This window comes from Cinclus cinclus, chromosome Z, assembly GCF_963662255.1.
Source record: "Cinclus cinclus chromosome Z, bCinCin1.1, whole genome shotgun sequence".
Taxonomy (NCBI): domain Eukaryota; kingdom Metazoa; phylum Chordata; class Aves; order Passeriformes; family Cinclidae; genus Cinclus; species Cinclus cinclus.
In genome coordinates this window covers 82706712-82729385 of record NC_085084.1, presented here as the reverse complement: position 1 = coordinate 82729385, position 22674 = coordinate 82706712, and the positions used below count along the sequence as shown (strand labels likewise).

Below are 22674 nucleotides of genomic sequence, written 5' to 3'. Positions count from 1 at the left end.
AGGCACAGGGAATTTTCTGTCTGGAAGCAAGGCAGGCAGCTCATGCTGCAGAGCCCACCCTTTGTCCCAGCAGGACCCAGCCTGCTGTCAGCCCTGCGTGCACGTAGTCTCCAGCAGGAGCGGGATGGCTCACATATGGTATGGATTCACAGAGGATCAAGCTGACTCACTGGATGGGGGTGTGATGGATCGGAAGAAAAACCCCCAAATACACAGGTACCTTTTGGGCCATCTGTCCTCGGAAATACCAGCCATGAGCCACGTTACAAAGCATGTAGGAGAAGTTGCTCGTGTGAAGCAACTCTGCCAGGACACAGCAGCTACACCCAAGGAAAAAGCATCAGCCTGCTGCATTTTTGGGGGGAAGTTTTGGTGGACAAAATGCAGCCCTGCATCCTTAGAGCAGCCTAGGGACTTTAGAGTGCTCTTTTCCAAGGCCTAAAGGGGCTCTAGGGGAGCTGGAGAGGAACTTTGGACAAGGGACAGAAGGACAGGACAAGGGGGAATGGTTTAAGCTGAAAGAAGGTAGATGTAGGGCAGATATTAGGAATTGGGAATTGCTGGCTGGGAGGGTGGGCAGGCCCTGGCACAGGGTGCCCAGAGCAGCTGGGGCTGTCCCTGGATCCCTGGCAGTGTCCAAGGCCAGGTTGGACAGGCTTCCTGGGATAGTGGAAGGTGTCCCTGCCCATGGCAGGGGGTGGCACTGGATGAGATTTAAGTTCCCTTCCAACTCAAACCATTCTGCGGTTCTAGCTATCTCCAGCCACAGCAAGGCCTTCCCAACCCTCATTCGCATGAAACATAACCCAAATTCCACAGCTGGCTCTTTGGAGGAAGCACCAGGCATGCTCCACGGTTGGGAAGAGTTTGCTTAACATCAGGCTCGTGCCAGGAATGTCTGTGCAAATCCATGCAAGCTGGCTCCAGTCTCTCTGCAGGAAAGACACAGCGGTGGGTCTGCGCACCCTGCGCTTGCCATCAATGAATGCCTTTTATTTTTTTACTTTTAAATTAAAGTCAATCGAGTAATTGAACTAGTCTGAGGAAGCAGACCCAGCCACCCTCAAACAGAAAGGCTGTTGCAGAGCCAAAAGACCCTTTCATGCATACATTAAAGGCACAGAGGAACTACCAACAAATCCAGAATGAACCAAGCTGGGTGACAAGGGAGACCCACAGGCAAACCAGCAACCCCTGGTTTCATGAGGAATGGGCAGTTAAGGAGGAGAGGGACCCTGTCAGCAAAGTCTGCTCCCTCCTTTGAGCAAAACATGACTTCCAGCAGTCTGTTCTCCATAAAATCAGACTAGGCAGAGCTAAACTGAGTATCACAGGGTTGGAAACTGGTCTGGGTCCTGCATCTTCGCACTGCACCAACCCCATGGTTGGATACAATGGGCACCTCGTGGGATGGAGAGCACTGGGGACATGGGGAAGCTGCTAGGAGAAAAACATCCTTCTCACCAGAAGACAAGCCAGACCTGCTCATCTCAACTCACCTTGAGGCAGGGTTGGCAATGTAATGGCAGATGAGCGTACCTCCCTTTACCATTTCCTTCCAAAGGACTGTATCCTCCCACTGTGCACCCTTTCAGGACCTGAGCTGACCTCCCACTATGATTTTTAGCATTCCTGACAGTGGTTTAGCTGAGCCTGCTCAGACCGAAACATTTTTCCTCTCTCACGTGGATGTTGTTTTTATTACCTTGGAAACCTACATGCTGCCATTCAGCATAACCAGAAAGCACAGCAGGTACAGGGGAGCTACACAGCTTTCTGCCCTGCTGGACCAGCAAACCCCCTTGCTATATTCCATTAACAGCACCATTAACAGCTTGCCACCACTGTATTGTTTCCCAAAGCCAGCCTTGCTGTTGAGAAATGAAATTGACATTCAGAAAGAATTTGACTCCGAGGGCTGCAGGCAGTGCTCTTAACAGAGACAACAAAATAAGAGGGTTTTGGTCAAAGGACGAAGAATAACCTGTGAATTGTTGTTTAAGGAGCTGGTTAAGTGCCCCATAAATACAAAGAGTGGCAATGACTGGAGCCCATGAGCTGTCACAGGCGGGAGGAGGCTGGGATGCTGTGGCATTTCTGCACTCTAGGCACCAGGCACTTTTTAATTGAACTGATGCAGCCATCCACAAGTTTTCAGAATTAATCACTACCCACCACATATCAGAGGATATTCCTCCCATGCCAGTGGGTAATTTCATGTTAGCAGGGTGTCTCATATGGGATTACAATGGGTTTAATAAGTGTGAGGTTCAGATGCTCCTCAAACTCCCGGTCTTACCTCTCTGGAGTGTATGGGAGACCCAGTGTAAGGAACCAGAAACTGGATGGTGGGGTAATGAATGAAGCGAGACCATCCATCTGTGACAGAGCCAAAAGGACTTGCTAGTTAATTAGAACAATGCTATTAGGAGAAGTTTGGTGGCCTTGGGGAGAAGCCTGCAGCCCTGTTGAGCTCCTTCCACAAGCACCTGACCCCCGGTTAAGCTGATGCTTTGACACTGCTTTTCCCAGATGAAATTCCTGCCCAGCACAGCTCCTGTACTGACAACTTTGATGTCAGATGAAGCCTTTAAAAGACCTTCAAAAGATTTTGAAAGAAATGCAGGATGAGTTGATCTACCTATGGGAGAGATGTCCCTTGCTGTCCCCAGGAGCCGGGCCTGGAGGCTGGCAGAGGGGCAACACTCAGTTTCACAGCTGCTGATTAAACAGCCATGACAATGCTGGGCACAACGCCAGATTAATTAGCACTAGCCACATGATCTACAAGTCCCTTTTGGCTTTAAAGGGGGGAAAAAAGAAACCTAAGGATTTTCCAAACTCAGTTTCACACACCTCACTGGCCCGATGCCTTCCCTTGAGTTTTCTGTTCCTGAAGCTGCATCTCTCTATCACGGGGGCTTGTGCCATGTTTAGATACTGTGAGCCTGGACGTGTGGCAGGAGGAACTCAGAGCCTGTGTAGCTCTTGGCCTTTCGGAGAGGATGGACTAATCTTTGGCTGATATTTAGCAGAGGCTTGCAGCACCACACGCAACCTCCAGCTTGATACTGTTGTGACCTTTCAGCTTCATTTTTGAGACCATCTGAAATCTGTTTGATTTTGGTTCCTCTGCAGGGCCTTCAAGCAGGCTTTTTGTGCCATGGCAAACCACAGCACACATAAATTAGCTGCTTCTCTGCTTAAATGGCACGGAGGGAGTGTGGCAAAGTGGAGTGAGAACCAGGGCTGGTGGCTGCACCCTGTTTTACAGAGGAGAGGATGAGGATGGGGCAGAGAGCAGAGCTGTCCTGGCCAGCAGAACCAGTGGGTGGTGGATCCAGGGCCAGATTCCCCCCTCTGCCTGTCTCCCATGTTTGTACAAAGGCAGGGCTGCTGCCATGCTGTTCCTTTCCCACTCCCTCCTGGTGATGCTTGGAGGATCAAAGCCACTTTTCCCCCTTTGACCAGCCAAAGCCTCCCACAGGTCTGCAGAGCATTTTCTGTTCACCCCCTCATGTCCAAGGCCAGGTTGGATGAGGTTTTGGGTAACCTGGTCTGGTGGAAGTTGTCCCTGTCCATGGCAGGGGTTGGAACTAGATAAGTTTTAAGTTCCCTTCCAAAACCACTCTATGACTCCACGATTTTCAGGTATCACCCTCCCCATGACAGTAAGTGTGTTACCACTGCTAAGAAGGTGAACCAAATACAAACAGGGCTGAGTTACTACCAGTAGCAGCTTAGATACCCCTATTTTTGCCTTAGGTGCACTCTTTTTTTCCCAGCAGCAGGTAATTTTATGCCCTGCAAACCTTGGATGCACACAACCAGGAGTGGGAAGATTCATCCTGGAGGGCACTGGGTCAGTGCCAGGGAGGTGGGCAGCTCATTTAGACTGCAAGATTGCTCAGCTTTTATCCATGTATCTCACTCCTGCTTCGTATGGAGACATTTCCTTCCCAAAGGACCTATTGCAGTGTCATGGCCCTAGATTTCAGGAGGCATTTAGGAAAGAGTAATTTGATCTTCTGTAGCATTATGAAATTGTTTAGGTTGGAAAAGATCTCCAAGATCATAGAGTCCAACCACTCCCCCAGCACTGCAAAACCTACCATTAAACCATGTCCCCAGGTGCCACATCCACACATATTTGGCCACTTTCAGGGATGGTGCTGGACTCCACACTTCCCTGAGGAGCCCTATCAGAGAAGAATTTTTTTCCTAGCATCCAAATAGAACACCAGGAATATTTTACCTGGCACTGTGCCAGCGCAGACCTTCCTTCCTCCTGACCTCATAGAGACACCTTCATCTGCTCCAGACTGAGGAGCCAAACAGCTGGAATGCCTCATTCTCCAGTTTTATTTCGTTCTGGCAAGGACCTTATGCTGACAACCCTGCCTGTCCTGCTGATCCAAGGGGGCAAGAGAAGAGAGGCTCGTGGGGAGAAGGGAACTGGCAACAAACCTGGCTGTGGTCACTGGACACCTACTCATACCTGTTATCTTTGGCACTTGCAGGGCAGAAACTTGTCAGTCCTGAGTCCCAGGTGAAGCCCAAAGACTGGAGCCAAAGGCAGAGGTTTGTATGTCTTGAAAATCCCACAGGAGGAGAAGAAAACCTCCTCCAGCCAGCCTAGCTTTTGACAAAGACACACAGATGTTCCCAGCTGTGGGCAGCCTCACCAAGGAAGCATCCCAAAGCAGTTCCAGGTGTATCACACCCAATGCACCTGCTGTCTGCAAGCCCAGTGGAGCAAAGCCTGGGCAACCAGGCACCGGGGGGACCAGGGATTTTCAGCAGGTGACAACCCCAAGGCCAGATGGGGACCCCAGGGAGACAAACTGCTGCAGGGAAAGATGCCCTGAGGTGATGGGTTCAGCAGGAGAGACTCCTGTGGGTGAGGGCCTCGGGATGACAGACCCTGAGCATCCCAACAAAGCAAATAGACCAGGAGAGTGATGGTGATGAGGCTGGAGATAGAAACACGCAATCATTTAAGTTGGAAAAACCCTCTCAGGTCATCGAGTCCAACCATTCCCCCAGCACTGCCAAGGCCAGCACTAAACCATGTCCCCAAGTGCCACATCCACATGGCTTTTAAATCCCTACAGGGATGGGGACTCCACAACTGCCCTGGGCAGCTGTGCCAGGGCTGGAGAGCTCTTTTCACGGAGAAAATTTCCCAAATATCCCATCTAAACTTCCCTTGGCCCAGCCTGAGGCCATTCCCTCTCCTCCTGTCCCTGGTCCCTCGGATAAGATCCCAAATCCCCCCCAGCTGTCCCCTCCTGTCAGGGAGCTGTGCAGAGCCACAAGGTCCCCCCTGAGCCTCCTTTTCTCCAGGCTCAGCCCCTTTCCCAGCTCCCTCAGGAGTTCTCCAGCCCCTTCCCAGCTCTGTTCCCTTCCCTGGACATACTCCAGCCCCTCAGTTCCTTTCTTAATTGAGAGGGGCCCATATGAGTGGGGCCAAGAGCATCCCAAAATTTCCCACCAGTCCAGGACAAACAAACTGCACCACACTCCTCCCTGCAGCACACAAGATCCTACCAGGAACCTGTACAGCTGCCAAGTGGAAGGAAAAATGCAATTTTTTTTTTTCTGTTCCACATGTGACCTCTGGGCCCCAAGGATTTTTACTAATTACCAAATTTAATTTATTTTGCTGTCTTCTCAGTGCTAAGGCTTTGCATTGCTGGGCCTGTATTGTTTCTGTTGCAGCCTGCTGGTGTCCACAGAAATTTCAAATTAAATATCAGGCACACATTAAGGGCAGGCAGCTCAATTCCATTAGCAGGCAGCCAGGCTCAGCCTCTCTGTAATGAATGCTGCTCTTGCCTCCTAATGATAGCAGCAGAGGAACTGGGCAGTGCCAGCCTGTGGTGATTGGCACCCCACTGACACTGGGGACCACTAAATTGATTTTAAAATTCCATTCATCTTCTGCAAATCGTGGCTTAAGTCTTCCTGACCTGTGACAAATCTTCATGAGCTGCAATTTGAAAGATAGAGCCAAGAGGAAGGGGAGAGGGAAAAAAATGCACAAAAAAAATACCTTACAAAAAATTCCCAAGAGCAAGAAATAGATTTCAGCTGGGTTGCTCTGCCTCAGTTTTGAATCCTCACCCCCAGGTATGTATTCTACATTCACTTTGTGAGCAAGGTTAAAGGTTTTTTAACCCACTGCTCTCCACAAAGAGGACTCAGAGGATCCAAGGATGCCACAAGAGCCTCCCTGTTGCTGGATTCATGGCGTTGGAGGAGTCATTAGCAACAGAGGTGTCCTGCCCATCACCATCCTGACACCCTCCTGACCCACTGCAGCACAGCCCCTTGGCCAAAGCCATGTGCAGCTCCCTGCTTGTACAGCTAAACAGGATGGCTGCTGTCACCCTTGGGCAAAGGACACCTACAGAATTACCAGAAAATGATTTTTCCTGCACCTTTCAGCACAACAAATTCCAACCCAAGGGTGCAGCCAGCTCATGTCTATACCAGTCCAGGCTGCAATTTCCTCTAGATCCATATCTCAGAGGATGCTGAGGCCCTGGCACAGGGTGCCCAGAGAAGCTGTGGCTGCCCCTGGATCCCTGGCAGTGTCCAAGGCCAGGCTGGATGGGGCTTGGAGCTGCCTGGGAGAGTGGAAGGTGTGTGAACAACACCATTGTGTCAGAGATAGTTTGAAAATGTTCTTGGGGTGAAGAAAAGGACATGGGGCAGAGGGTGAAATAGAACTTCAAGGCACTACCACAGCACAAGGAGTCTGAGTTTCAGGCTGTAAGTTGTCACATCCTTATTGCTGAAGCACTTGGGAGGTTTATAAGAGCTCCTTTACCCTGCAGAATTCACTCTTCCTAGAGGAAAACATTTTATTCCACTCAAATAACAGCTAAATACAGGCTGATCAGTTTAATAGCATAGTTATGCCTATTAAAGTGACTGTAAAACCAACATCAAGGCATTTCACATCATTTCCCTCTCAGTGACTCCAGATCTGATACACCTGGGACAAATCCCCACCTATGAAGAAGCGGCCACAAATCTCCAAAGCCCTGTATCAAGTGATGTTGAAAAGGAGCTGCTGTTGGATCCAAAAATTTTTGTCAAGATCTCTCAGGGAAAGAAACCCTATTGATCAGAGCGGCCAGATAAGGAAGTTGTGCAGGTAGTGCCAGCAGACATGTTTTCCCCCAGATCAGTACTTTTAAGCAGATTTCATCTGAGGAGAGGGGGTGTGAGTCACTCTTCCCACTACTGTAGTGACTGACCTTGGGAAAGTGCCTCCCTCTGGATTTTAACCAAATAATGTTAAAGCTATTATTTAAAAAGTAATATTTATTCATGTCTAGGACATTAAGAAAGAATTAAGGTTTTCATTTTTCATCCAAAAGTCTCAGCTTTGCCAGCTTTCTGTTTCATTTCCAAATCTGTTTCCTGAAGAAAGCAGAGATATCTGATCAAGTTCTTATGGCTAAACACAGTCCTTCAGACATCTCCTGTATACACATTTCCTCCTTTCATGACCAGAGAAAGGAGGGTATGAAACAGAAATCTGCTTGTCTCCACCCACATTTACATTTACCCGTGAATTTTACATACAAAGTAGCAGAATCATCTTCATTTTTCCCATTCCCTGAATTTTACACCCAGTGACTTGCGACACAGTCACCGGTGCATTGCACAGGTGGGGAAATGAAAGTGGGAGACCCAAAGCTCTTGCTCAGCCTTAGGAAAGACCAGAGATTCCGATGGGGATGTACAGAGCTGGGGGTCAGCATGCTGTGCCCACACCCACCTGAACCCACAGGTGGATGTTTGGGTAACCAGGAGCACATCCAGCACTTTGGGAAGAACTGGGCTCTGCTTCAGGTGCTGGGCACAGATATTTGGCCTTGGACCACACCCATGGTGGTCTGGGTCATAGAATCCCAAAAGAGTTTGGTTTGGAAAGGACATTTAAAGCTCATCCAGTGCCATCCCCATGCCATGTGCAGGGACAACTTCCACTGTCCCAGGGTGCTCCAAGCCCCATCCAGCCTGGCCTTGGACACTGCCAGGGATCCAGGGGCAGCCACAGCTGCTCTGGGCACCCTGTGCCAGGGCATCACCTCCCCCCTCAGCATAAAAAAATTTCTTCATGAAAACATTTTTCCTACTCAACACCTTATGGGACATTTGGGACAGATCAAAAACCAGAGTGAAAATAATCCTGGATTTTCCACTTACACTGTCAGTTCCCAATGTAACTGGACCTTTAGAGGGAGCAGGAAAGGATTACAAGGTTTTTTTCCCCACTGCTAACTGCTGAACCCAGGAGAAGACTTCTGCCTGGGTGGAAATAATAGAGCACAAATAACACTAACCCGTGTAATATCCACTGGATGGGGGTTCTGGCAGATATCAAGTAGAGGAGAGAGAAGCAGCAATTACAAAGCAGTATTTCAGATTAAACCCAGGTCTGAGGGGAAAGAAGTAACATCTGTTGAAGACACAAAACCTGTTGACACCTCAGAACTCCCATTTATATACAAAAAGGAATTAAATTTGGGATCTGAACTTCTCAGTGATGTTAATTAAAGGCTGGCACCACTAGAACATCAGATGAGCCACACACTGAATTTCTAAAATCTTTCTGGTTCTTTTGAGAGCAATGGACTACAAAGCAGTTAATCCTGCTCCCCTCCATTCACAAGAAGCATTTTGACCAAGCAAATCAATCTGAGCCCCCAGTTAGGAGGTCGGGGTGGTTCAGAAATTTGTCCAACATTTGGCAGGTCTGCAAACATCAAGCCCTGAATAAGTATCTGCAGGCACTCCCCAAGCCCTGAACACCCTCACACAGGAAGATGGTGGGCAAAATCCTAGTTCCTGACTTTTTTGTACATTCAGGATGGGAACAAATGGCCTCAGGTTGTGCCAGGTGTGGTTTAAATTGGATATTAAGAAAATATTTCTTCACTGAAAGAAGAAATTTTCAGGTCAGACCTTAGAATGGACTGTCCAGGGCAGTGATGGAGTCCCCATCCCTGGAGGGGTTTAAAAGCCATGTGCATGTGACACCTGGGGACACGGGCCAGTGGTGCCTTGGCAGTGCTGGGGGAGTGGTTGGACTCCGAGATCCTGGAGGATTTTTCCCAACTTTAGGGATTCTACAATTCAATGATTCTTCAGTGGGATCACCCCTACCTTCTACAGCAATGACAAAAGCTGCATGGATGGCAAACTTCCTCTGGAACCCCTGAGCTGATGTATGCCCATGCTCTCAAAGACAAGAGGTGGCTCATTCACAAAGGTGCCCAGCCCTGCAGAGCAGCTCAGCAGGCTGGACAAAGGTCTCCTTTCCTCTCAATATTGCAGGAACCAGCCAAAAAACCTCCTCCAGCCCCAGCTTGGAGCTGGAGACCCACAGTTCTCCTGATCATCACCAAGCTGCCTCATCAAGCAGCCCCAGACCAGTGTGGGATTTCTCTTTGTGCTGCTGTTTTCCCTTGACTTTCTGGTCCGTAACCTGCTGCCCTAAGAACTTCCTGAGCTTCTCTCTGTGTGTTACCCTCCCTTACTCCACTATCACCAGCATTTCCACAACACAGTTCAGTTAAAATCTCTCCCACAGATGAAGATTTGCCAGTAATTTTAAGCCCTGCTCTTTGCAGACAGAATATACGTCTCTCCCCCAGGGGAGGTGGTACACATTGACAGACAGAAAAAGCAACTCCTACAGCTGATGGGCTTCACCCCACCCAACCCAAAACTCAGATGTGGGGAGCAGACCACTCACCACAGGTATTGATAGCAACAAATCACTTTCCATTGGCTTTTTGGTGCCTTAACCTTGGCAAACACTTCACATTTCCATGATGCTGTTGTGCTCTGGGCTTTCACCCCTTTTCTTTCCTTTCTTTAATTTCTTTTTTTTTTCCTTTTAATCTTTAAGTCTCATTTTATTTGTTGGCTTTCTCAAAGCTCCAGTTCCCTGGCATGATGGCAAAGTGTGCACATCATGGCATCTCTAGAAAAGGGCTTGCTCTTTTTTGGGAGGGGAAAAGCCCCAATTGCAAGCAGGATCTGGAACTATTCATGGACTGGAGAGGAGGACTTTGGCTCAGGGGCAGGATGCCCACTCTGCACACCCACCTGCTCCATTAAACTTACCTCCAACAGGCTGCATTCAAAGAGGATTCCCCCAGGGCCTCTGCAGCGGTGGCAGCTCCAAGCAGGGCTGTTGTTGGATGCCCTGGTGCTCCCCTGCACCACCCTGCTGCCAGGCCCTGGCACCTCTCTGATGGCCTTTGACCCTTGTGCTGGCCTGGGTGTCACCACCCCCTTCAGGGGATGCTGCCAGCCAGTCGGGTTTCTGCACAGCATGTCCATCCCTGTTTCCCATTTGAATTGCAGGACATTTGGAAGGGGCCCTTGCTGCTTCCCCACTCCCATCACAGGGACAGAAAGCTGTGACCAGTTGTGCCATTGCAGCAACAAGAGGAGGAGAGGCACCAGTGCTCCCTGTTCTGTGGAAGAGGAGCAGCCCTTTAGCACAGGTACTTTCTGCACAGCATCCATCAAAACCACCGCCCCCACTAAAAGCAGTGTTTTCCAGAAGTGGAACTGGAAGAGGGATGTGTACCAGGAGCCCACTTGGCAACACAGCACAATGTTCCTTTCTGCTGGCCAAATAATTATTGTGACTGTTCTTTAAAGCTAGTTATGAGAGAGATCTGCCCATCTCCGTGTTCCCAACACCACTTATTACACCATCCATCACAGACATCCCCCAGGGCAGCAGCCAGAGGACAGGGCTTGTTCTTTAGCCTCCTCACCCCTTCAGAGCTCTCAGGGAGCTCTGGGCACATGGAGAGCAGTGCTTTACCCTCCCCTACACCAACACACAACAGGCAGCGTGCTAAAGTATCTCAAGTGTTTTCAGCAGATTTGTGTGGATCCAGCACCAGCCACGAAGGAGAGGTTGGTGTTTGGAGGAGGAATGTGAGGAAGGAGCAACTCAAAAAAACCCCTTCACACCCACAAAGGAAAGCACGGCAGGTATTGTAACACATGGTGGGAAATGAGAGAGGTAAAAGTGCAGAAGTCAAGCAAGGGTGATACCAAGAGGGGTGCTGGTTGGGACGAGGGTTAGGCTGGGTTTTAGGGAAAGGTTCTTCCCCCAGAGGGTGCCCAGGCTCCCCAGGGAATGGGCACAGCCCTGAGGCTGCCAGAGCTCCAGGAGAGTTTGGACACTGCTCCCAGGGATGCACAGGCTGGGATTGTTGGGGTGTCTGTGCAGGGACAGGAGCTGGACTCTGCCAGAGCTCCAGGAGAGTTTGGACACTGCTCCCAGGGATGCACAGGCTGGGATTGTTGGGGTGTCTGTGCAGGGACAGGGGCTGGACTCTGCCAGAGCTCCAGGAGAGTTTGGACACTGCTCCCAGAGATGCACAGGCTGGGATTGTTGGGGTGTCTGTGCAGGAACAGGGTGTGGATTTGATGATCCCATTTGAGTTAGGATCCCTTCCAGCTCAGATGACTCCATGATTCTCAGACTACTTATCCAGCACACAACCAGGCTTGGAAGGCATTTGCTGAAAAGCAGCAGCAGTTGAGTCTGTGCAGAGAGACAGAGGGTGAGACTGAGTCTGACAGTGCTGAGGTCAGCCCTGGGGAAAAGGACCTCCCTCAGGGCTCAGTTTCTAATAGGAAAAGATTCAGTGAGAGATACAGGGCTTTGGATAAGGAATCCCAGGACAAGGACAGGGGCCCTGCAAGGTCTGCATGATGCTTGATTCTGCTGGTTTGGGCTGGGGTAGAGTTAATTTCCTTCACAGTAGCTGGTACAGGGCTGTGTTTTGGGTTTGTGCTGAACACAGGGTTGATAACACAGAGATGTTTTTGTTATTGCTGAGCAGGGCTTGCACAGAGCCAAGGCCTTTGCTGCTTTTTGTGTGGCCACAGTGAAGAAGATAATATAAAGTGAGGGGAAGAAGGAGGAAGGGAGGGATGTTTTGCAGTGATGGTGTTTGTCTTCCCAAGCTACTGTTCTGTGGGAAGAGGCCCTGCTCTCTGGACATGGCTGAACACCTGCCTGACCGTGGGAAGCAGTGAATTAATTCCTTCATTTTGCTTTGCTCGTGTGCACATTTTTTGCTGTCCCTATTAAACTGCCTTTATCTCAATCCACTCAAAAGTTTTCCAGTTTTTACCCTTCTGATTCTCTCCCTGATCCTTCTAGTAGGGGATTGAGTGAGGGGCTATGAAGGGTTTAAACCACAATGAGCCACTGCAACATTCCCCAAAATCTGCTGTGAGCTTCCCAGACATTGAGGTTTGGCCCTTGATTTTGTTGAAGGGGCTAAGAATCACTTGTTGCAGGAAGAAGAGAGAACACCAAGCAAACATACCTGGCTTACCTAGCAGCATCCCAAGCCCTCTCAGGAGGAACTGCTCTTTGTCCAAGGGAACATGCCTTCCTTCCCCCTAACTACCTCCTGGCAATATTTTCCTTTCCCAGGACACCCCTGCCCCATCCAGAAGGAGCACCTGGATAGCACCACATCCATCTGGATCTGGCAGCACAGGACTCTTCCTGCAGGTGACCCAGGGCAAGATGATACATCCTGACCTCCAAGGTGCCTCTGTGGTCTCCAGTGGTAAAACACCCAGGATTTCCACTGGCAAGGTTGTAATAACATGTGCCAGACAGCTTTTCCTGCCCAGAGCAAACAAGGCCATGGAGAAGGTGCTGTTTGCATCTGCAGGCAGAATCACAGAATATCCTGAGTAAGAAAAGGAGCTCACAGGGGTCATGGAGTCCATGCCCCTGCACAGACACCCCAACAATCCCAGCTTGTGCATCCCTGGGAGCAGTGTCCAAACTCTCCTGGAGCTCTGGCAGAGCCCAGCCCCTGTCCTCACACAGCTTCCCCTCAAGGCCCATCACCATCCTTGTGGCCTCCTTTGGACACTCTCTAACATCTTCATGTCTCTTTTGATTTGTGGCACCCAAAAGTGCCCTCAGCACTCAAGGTGAGGCTGCCCCAGCCCAGAGCAGAGCAGCAGTGACTGAGGTGGGTGAGAGTAGCGAGGAGCAGAGCAGAGGTGACACATCCTGGTCAAGATTTCCATCCTCATTGTCATTTTGGAAACTACCTCTGGCTCCTCCCGAGCCTGGAAACACATCCTTGATGCCAATGGAGGTGAGGAGGATGGCGGGGCAGGAGCTGACCTGACCTTCCTCTTTTGGTAAAGGCCAGCTGCATTCTGTGACCTCCCACATCTTTCCAAGACTCACCTCAGGCACTGAAGCACTTTCTGTTGATAAAATAAATCTGGTGATTTTACAGTACAAGAGCACAAAGGCAGTCTATTCCTGACCACTGCATGCTTCCCAAAACACCTAACCCACCTCTAAGATACCAAAAAAGGTATGTCAAAGTGAAACATTTGTGTTTGTGCAAAATCCAACTTAAAATCATGATTAATTGGTTTTATCTCCTCCATCCAGTTGATGCTGCTTTATTTTTTGTCATAAGATAGTATTTCACTTCTGGGTTTCTGGCTTATTTAATCTCCCTTCAAATGAACCATTTAAAAGCCTCTCCCCACCCTCTCATTTTGTTGAAAAACCCAAAGACAATATAGAACTGGGAAAATAAATTTTCAGCCAGTCAACTGGAAAATAATCATCATCATCAAAACCAGATATTCTTGTTTTCTAGTCCCTGGCAACTCAGTTCAATAGAACTGCCAGCAGCTCAGCTGCTGGCCCACCACCCACTGCTCACCCATGCACTCCCCTGGTGCTATGGGGACAGGACATTCCTTGCCTTGGGGCCCAGTATCCACGCCATACCCTAATTCCTAGCTCACAGTTTGAAGGAGAAGCCTCAGAGACAAGAGCCTGGCCACCACTGGTCAATATACTGCAGGAGGGAGTCAGGCAGAGCTAAGCAGAAGATGAAGGATAGAGATGGGTCTTGCTGCTGCTTGGATAAACTCAGGAAGGTGCAGAATCAGCAAATCACTTAGACTGATAAGACCCCTAAGATCAAGTCCAAACACTCCCCAGCAATGCCAAGGCCACCACTGACCCACGTCCCCAAGTGTCACATCCACATGGCTTTTAAACCTCTTCAAGGAGCAAGATTCCAACACTGCTCTCGGCAGACACTTTCTAAGCTTAGTGATCCTTTCCATGAAGAAAATTTCCCAAATATCCAACCTGATCCTCCGCTGGCCCAGCCTGAGGCCGTTCCCTCTCCTCCTGTCCCTGGTCCCTCGGATAAGATCCCAAATCCCCCCCAGCTGTCCCCTCCTGTCAGGGAGCTGTGCAGAGCCACAAGGTCCCCCCTGATCCTCCTTTTCTCCAAGCTCAGCCCCTTTCCCAGCTCCCTCAGCCTCTCCTGGGGCTCCAGCCCCTTCCCCAGCTCCGTTCCCTTCCCTGGACACGCTCCAGCCCCTCGCTGTCTCTCTTGTCCTGAGGGTCCCAGAGCTGTCCCCAGCACTGGAGGTGTCCCAGCAGTGCCAGCACAGGGGACGGGCACTGCCCTGGGGCTGTGTCACACCCTGCCTGGCTCTCAGAGACCATCTGCTACAAGTACTGAATCCCTACTTCCCAGGAAGTAGCCAGACATCACCTGGTGATAGGAAATAGAGTATAACTCTCCTCTTTTCCTTTGCAGCCTTTGCTTCCGCTTTATTTAATTCATCTCAACAACTTCTTTTCCATTTCATTTTCTACCCCCTGCCCTCCTGAGGAAGGGAGGGATGGAGCAGCTGGCTGTCCAGTCAGGATCATCCCACTGTAGTTTCCACACGTGTTTCCCACTTGGACCAAGAAGGGCTGAGCAAAAACAGCTCCCCAAGGATTTTTGGTGCACAATGAGTAACATTTTCTCCATTCAGGCTCGTGGAGATACACCTGTAGCCCCTTGGTCTCAAAGGAGGCTCTGCACAGAGGAGCAGGAGAGAGCTTGGGGCTGCCAATGGGCTTTGCAGGTGGCCAGCAGGGAAGGAAGCATTTTCCATAGGGTTGAACGCAACAAGGCATTCATTACAAAAAAGGAATCAACTTTGTAACAACCCCAAGCCCAGTAATGTCATGCTATCTCTGCGCAGGAAGCCTCCTCATTCCTTATCTCCTTCCCAGGAGATTTGTGGGATATCACAAATAACAGCTGGTCAAGATAAGGTCTCTCCCAACACACTGCTTGCTCCCAGCATCTGTAAAGCCTCATCCTGATGGACCAGAATGGACCAGTGCCTGGAGCTGCTACATCTCATCTGTTTTCAGTCCAACCCTGCTCTTTTCTAGACATTTCAAGCAAATATTGTGATGCTTCTTCCCCGCACTTTCATGACACCCGTCTCCAAGCCCTCCCAAACACCCTCACCTACCATCAGAGGAGCTCAGCAACCAAAGACACCCAATTTCAGCAAAGCAAAACTTAATCCACTCACTGTCCCTTCCAGCTCCTAGCACGAAGAGAATCTCTTAATTCCAATTAGGAAAACCCCACCAAGGAGGAGGGGAGCTGTTAGGATCCCCTCATGCTAACATGAAACCAGCAAACAAGATGTTTGTTTATAGCCCAGTGATTCATAATACTGCAGAGTTTGCAGGAAATGTAGCACTGTTCATGGTAAAGAAATTCTCTTGTTTTCTGCTAAATATATAAAATAATCACTCATCCCCTGAGCAGCAGATGCAAATTACACCTAGTATTAGCCTCGTATGCCAACCACTATAATTCTGGTGCAGCATGAAGCTGTTTCCCAAGGCTTTAGAAGTCCCTTAATCTGCCTTTTGACGTCAAATGACAAATTTCTTGCCTGGGATCATTAACGGGATGACTAATGAAAGCTGATAAGTGAATTTATAAATGAAATTAAAGATATTAATATTAAAGGCCAGGCTACAAGAGAGAGAAATGTGGATTTAGCAAACCACAACAAGAAGCGTGGTAATCTGCATGAGGTTTACAGCTCCTTTCCTGACAGGCAAAGGAGTGGTATTTTCTGCCTGGAGGTTGTGGAAGCTGCCAGGCTTGATGGACACTTCTCCTGAAGCATCACCACCCCCATTACCTTCAGATGCTGACTGAGATTTAAAAAGCTCCTGCTCAAGTTTAACTGCAAATGCCAAATCAGGGATTAGCACACCCCAATAGTCTTTGCAAAGATAACTGCACCACCAAACCCTCCTGCAAACAAAATACCTTTACTCTGCAGCCAGTTCGTTGACAGCTTTTTTATTTTTTTCCTCTCTCTTTTAAGATAAAAACACACCTCAGACTAGATTCTCATCTTATTCACCCCAGTATAAATGTCAAGCAATTTCTTTAAAAGCTGAGAGCATTTTTTTTTTTGGGGGGGGGGGGGTTGGGTTATGCATGTGCAAACAAGTTCAGATCTTGCCAGATGGGTATCCAGGCAGCTTCACCATGAACCCACAGTTCCTTTCAGACTCCAGCTGCTCCTCACTGAGGTTTGGAGCTCTCAGGAGAGACTACTTAAGTATCAGCTGCCATTAGCTGATGATGGCCAGCCCTGAATGGACCAGACAAACATCCTGAACTGCCCCAAGGCACACAGGCAAACACAGGCACCTCCACTGATGATATTAAAAAAAAAAAAGAAGAAAAAAAGAAAAAAAGAGAGAGAGAGAAGAAAGCTTCCTTTTGTCTGTAGATGCCCAGATTTCAGCAGAGACAGCGTAGAAACTGGCTAGCTAGTTGGGCAAGTGGTCATGAGTGGTGCCTCCTCATGCACCCACAGCCTCCAAAAAACCCAGGAACCTGTGGGAAATATCCATGCCTAGATCTAGCAGTGTGATTGAAGGAAGAGTCAGATGCCACCAGGAGAATGAGGAATCCCAGAGGAAGCACAGCTGGGGAGGGCACATTTGCTACAGGGATGTTTTCCAGTCCCTTCTGTCACTGGAGGAACCCAGGGTGGGGAGCAGCTGCAGCAAGACAGATGCCCCAGGGATGGTTTTTCTGAATGCCTTTTAGAGACCCCTCCCAGCCCGGAAAAAAAGGACAAAAGAATGTTTCCACAACCGTTCTTAGCTCCAGAGCTGGACATATGGTTTGTGAGGCTGTCCAGTTCCATCAGTCCTGCTCAAAGAAGTCCCAGAAAGTGCCCATGTCTGGTGCTCTTCTTTTTTAGGGACACACTTGCTCTTTGGACCATTTGGGAAAGGACATGGAGGGCTGGTGCACGGTAACAGCTCCACAGCACCACTCAAGCCTTCCAGAGGGAGGAAAAAAGAGGAAAACCAGCACCAGCCAACAGTTCTGACTGAGGTGAGGATCACCCACACCTCAGGGTGTCACCTCCACGCAGGGCAGCCACTGGGAGCAGCTGGGACCACAAGGATGTGGTGAGAGAGACAGAGACACCTGGATCCTTCCCCAAAATCCTCACCCAAACATTTCCCTACAGGTGTGCCCTCACTTCACTCCCAGCCCACAGGGTTTCCCCTTACTCTCTCTTTCTCCCCACAGGCTGCACCTTTGCTGCTTCCAGCACTTCTTTGCTGCTGACTCCACAGGGTGTAGTCCCTCAAGCCAATGAAGAAATTATGTTCATTAAAGAGCCACAAGCCACACACACACAAGTTTTCCTGCAGGCACATTTTGCAGCCTTTAAAGGGAGGGAGAGAAAACAACAGATTTTAAGGACACTTACCAAGAGGGATCCACGACAGCATGGGCCAACCAGCCCAATCCAGATGGGGCTGGGAAATGCAAAGGACCATCAGGCAGGAAAATGTGTGAGAAAAGGTCCTGGGAGACTGCAAAGCTGAGCAGAGGAGGAGCAGAAAGGGTTAAGAAAAGGTGGAGACGAGGCATGGAGCAGACAGGGGATTGCTTTCCCTCCATCCTGGCTGCTGCTGAGCTCTCCAGCACAGGACCCCAGTCCTTGCCACCACCAGGACCTGTTGCAAGAGGCTAAGGAGTGATTGCTTGCTTTTTTTTGTTCCTTTTTTTTTCCTTTCTGTTTGTTTGTTGTTTATTTGTTTTGGTTTTTTATTTTTTTTTTTTGTTTTTTTTTTTTTTGTTGGGGTTTTTTGTTTGTTTGTTTGTTTTTGGTTTTGGTTTTTTTTTTTAGGGAGAATTTAACCTTTCTCAAAAGACAGTTTTCTCACTAAGAAGGTTTAGGCTGCAGACCAACCCACTCCATCTACCCAAACTGAATCAAAAAGAGGGAGAAAATCACCATTTTCCCCACTGGGTGCTGTCCCCACTCTCACTGCCTCCCTGCAGGTCCCTGCCCTGGCCCCACTGCAGCCCACACCCCCCTTCTGCTCCCCAAACCCCCACATCAGCCAAAACACCTGCAGAGTGCAGACTTGTGAGGTTTGAGGACCAAATTTGCCATAAGCAGCAGCTTGAAGCTCCACATCATGTACAACCCCTTAAGAGCAAAGCCTCGTGCTACCACCCAGCTCCAGGAGCTGCAGGGTTATGCAGGAACACCCAAATACCATGAGATGCCCGAGAGTCACAGCATTTAGCAATGCCATCACACCTCTTCCAATTGCCAAACCAACTCTGTTCCTGGGGGTTACAGATACTGAAGACAACGTAGGAGAAGAACTTTTGCAAAAATCTCCCCTTGAATTTCTCACTCATTAATTTAAAGCCTCCCAAAAAAAACAGCACTGCCAGGTTAAGGGTGGGAAAGGCTTTTCTCTGCTGACCTGCTGGTCAGGTAACACCTGTGGAGGTCAGAATCCTCCAGTCTAGACATGAGGCGGCCCCAGTGCACGGTTTGGGATTAGACCAGCATGTAAAGGGGTGGGAGGGGATGCCCACATCTTTGCTACTCCCAAAAGTGCTGTATTCCCCTGTCCTTCCACCTCTGCACCTCCAGTGGTTGCCACCATCATCACTCTGGTCAGTGGAGATGCACGAGCCAGTCTTGGATGTCCCACGTGCTCCCTGAAGTACCTGGGAGGGGGTTTCTCCTACAGCTTGTGGGGCAGTGCCTGCCCCAGCCCTGCTCCATCCTCCCCTTTCAGCTAACAAGGAGCTGCCCAGGTTATGAGCAGGGTTTGAAGCAACAACAAAAATGAAACTCAAGACTTACTCTAGGAAAGTCCTTCCAGAAAGGTCACGGAGGAGGACTTGGGGTGACTCTGCCCAGGGTTGTGTCCCCACAGTGTCCTCAGCACTCTGTCCCCCTCCACCAGAGCAGCTCCAGGGTTTTGTGGCAGACACACCCCCCCGAGCACCCCGAGCTTCACAGCTTCTGCTGCTGCCTCCCTTGCGCACCAACTCACCGGTTCTTAAATAACACACTTCCACGGGGCCAGAGCTGCACTCAGCAAGGTAAATCCAGATCAGCTTGCTTCAGGCTTTGCTGGTAATTCCCAGCGTGAGCAAAACGTGACCACTACTTGTTTCTCTTAAAAAGGATGGAAGCTGTGCCACAAGCCCAAACCCCATGTGAGAAACCCATCAGCCCAGCTCCCTTTGGCCATCATTAAACACCAGCAGATGGGTGTGAGACCTTTACACAGCCCTTACATAAATGAACCTCAGAGCCCATCTTGTCTGTGTTTGGGATTATCTTTCTCCCTGTTACTGAAAGGAGTTATTTAAGGGAGCCCAGGGATACAGGTTGGTGCTGGAGAGATGTTCTAGGCTTTACAGAAATCACTGCATGTGCCTCCACACCCACAGCAGCACCACCAGTACGTGACCCACCTTGAATTTCCTCAGCCCGCAATGCTAAAATAAAAACACAGACCATAAAAAAAAGAAAAAAAAAAAGAAAAAAACCAAACAAAAAACAAAACACAAACAAAAAAAAAATCATTTTCTTTGTACCAGGTGGCTTTTTCAGGACTCAAATGTGGCTTTTCAAGAGTGTCAAAGGAATTAAGTCATTAAAATGTGGATGAATTTGATGGATTATGAGCTATGAAAGCCTGGTGGTTACTGACTAATAAGGCAGGGAGGTAGAGGAGCGGGGGGATGTTTCCTCTTGTAAGGATGTGTTTCTAACAAGACAGGTCAAAAATATGATGCGGATGATAAATTGCTTTAAAAGTTGCCATTAACCCAGCAGTTTTTTGCATTATTAGATTACCAAGGCATCCTCGGAGTGGATTGACCACGCAGCCCTGCTCTGTAGCAGGGCTAATTTGCAAAGTGAGACCTGGGGGGGGTTGTTAGCTCGCTGCAGTGAATCCCCACTCCCAACAAAGGGGCAGCTGCCGGCAGGTGTCCGTGGAGGGGATGGGTTTATCCGTGTCGGGGTTCAGGGTGGGGGAGAGGAGAAGGGGGATTTTTAATTTATTTTTATTTTTCCCTCACGCCATAACCCAAATCTCATTGTCTCACGTGGCGTGGGGTTGGTGGGGGTAGGGAGGGGGGGTTGAATTTTAAAAGAAAAGGAAACAAAATCAAACAAACAAACAAACAAAAAAAAAACGGAGGTGGGGGGGGAAGAAAGGGCAGGAGAGGGGGGAGAAAATAATAATAATAATAATAATAAAAAAAATCACATTGGAAAATGATCAGCCCCAACAGGCATGCATGTCTCCCTTCATGCAAGCGAGAAGCACAGCCTCCCTCCTCGGGATGTGTATGGGGACGTGTCAGGCACGGAGGAGCTCAGCGCTGGCCCGGGGCGAGGATGGAGCGAGAACAAAGGGCCACGGCATACACTACATCCAGGGGGGAGCAGGGGGGCACCCCACCGGGGCTCATACAGAGGGGGACAGGATGGCCAAACAGTCACCGAGGTACACGGAAAAGGAAATAATGGAGAAGGAAATCATAAATAAATGTTTATAGAGAAAAAACCAACCGAACTCAGGATAGAGCTAGGAGAGAGGTGGAGAGGCACAGCCTTGCGAAATGATGCGTCTCTGGGAAGGATGCTGGGGTAAAGGCAGGGCGGGCTGCAGGAGCCACTGGCTTTTGTTTTGTTTGCCAGCGGCTCCTCGTGAAATTTTAGCGGGTGGGAACCACCGACCTGCTGAATTTGTCTTCCTCTCATTAAAGACCAATCACCAATCCTGCGTCTCTCTCTCTCTCTCTCTCTCCCCCCCCCCCCCACCTCCCCGCCCGTTTCTGTGGTGTAATTAAAGACAAGATGCTCCCCCCGCCTCCCCTCCCAGCCCCATCTCCTGGCTTTGGGAGCCCCTGGCTTCCCTCAGTTCCTCGTGGCATCCAAGCCAAAACGGGGAGGATTTACAGGACCACTTTGCAGACCGGGGAGAGGAGGTCTGCTGCAGGCACAAGGAGAGGTGGCCACTATTATTATCATCGCTCTGCAGCCGCAGCAAAACTGCTCGCTGACCGCAATTCATCCATTCCTCCACGCTTCCAATATTTTAAGGCTCCCCATAACTTCTCTCCCAACACCACAGTTTGCCTTTTTTTTTTTTTTTTTGACCAAATCGAGTTTTTATTCAGAAGATGGTGGGCCTGGAGGCTTCGAGCAGGAAAAAAAAAAAAAAATGTAGTTACAACATTAGCAGCTGGGACTTTTTTTACGAGCCCTGCCTTGCAGGGGTCTAGTGGAGATATTTATAGCGTGCCAGTCACCGCGGGACCGAAGCACGGCAACTTCTCGCCTGGCAGATGGTGGGCAGGGCACTCACAGAGATGTATATGTTTAAAATATACAGCTTAAAGATTAGAGGGGGATTTTTTTTTTTTTAATACAGGTTGGTTTACCTCTTGTTAATCAGGAGTTTCAAAAAATAAACAATCCACCCCCCCCATCCATATAGAGGGATCAGTCTGGTAAGGAATATGTAATGTTGTAACTAGAATGAATAAGCAGCAGACCCCTTCATCAATTTTTTTTTTTTTTTTGATTAAGAATGAGGGATTGGATTTGTACACTTTTTTTTTTTTGGCTGTTCTGCGGTAAAACCAGAATTCTGCATCGGCACAACAGCAATATGGACTGTGCGCTGGGAAGTAGGTACACACAGACTAATGTTGAGGGTAGATATGAGATAGGAAGTGGGGGAAAAAAATGTATTTAAAAGCCCCCGACTCAGTTCTACGAGGGAGAAAAAATCCACTCACTCAAACCTCACGATGAGGGGAAAGCAAGGAAAAAATCTAAACAGCAGGATACGACAATAAATGGGAAAACAGCAATAGAAAAAGCACACTAGGTTAATATAGGAAAACTAGTTTCTTTATTGAGAGATCGTATATTAGTATTAGTGGAATCGTGTGTAACAATGTCATCATGCACACAATACAAAAAGGCAAGGCCCACCATGCTATGGAAGGGCAACAGAACAAAAGCAGCGTACACTGAGCAGATGTATAGGCTACAGCACATTACATTTCAGCAGGGTATGTCTCTACAGAGAGATTTACATCAGAAACTAGGTAATGTAAAAAAATACAGACCATGCTTTAGTTTTAGTACAAGAAAAAAGGTGGAGATACACAACCAAAGGATATTCGGTACAGAAAAAATTACCCACAAAATAAGAACAGGAAGTAATTTAGCACAGCAGAAAAAAATGTTATCCCTGTTTAATGGAAAACCATTTTGCCAGTCGTCTCTTTTCGACAGCCCGGTCCTTTTGGTTTGGTTTTTCGGGTGGATTTTTTTTTTTTTTTTCAGGGGGGCGTTGCAGCAGCGGGACAGGACACTTGTGGCTGCAGGGAGGGACGGGGCTGGGGGGCGATGCCC

The 22674-nt window shown here is 49.0% G+C and overlaps 1 protein-coding gene across 1 annotated transcript in view; it reads right to left on the bottom strand.

Annotated features, from left to right (window-relative positions):
• The window catches only part of ARK2C (arkadia (RNF111) C-terminal like ring finger ubiquitin ligase 2C), a 44676-nt gene extending 26924 nt beyond the window's left edge, over positions 1 to 17752 (bottom strand). Inside the window, exon 1 of the mRNA XM_062513672.1 lies at positions 17683 to 17752. Coding sequence (XP_062369656.1) covers positions 17683 to 17752 — 70 coding nt within the window. The remainder of the gene's footprint in view (positions 1 to 17682) is intronic.
• Between the last annotated feature and the right edge of the window lie 4922 nt (positions 17753 to 22674).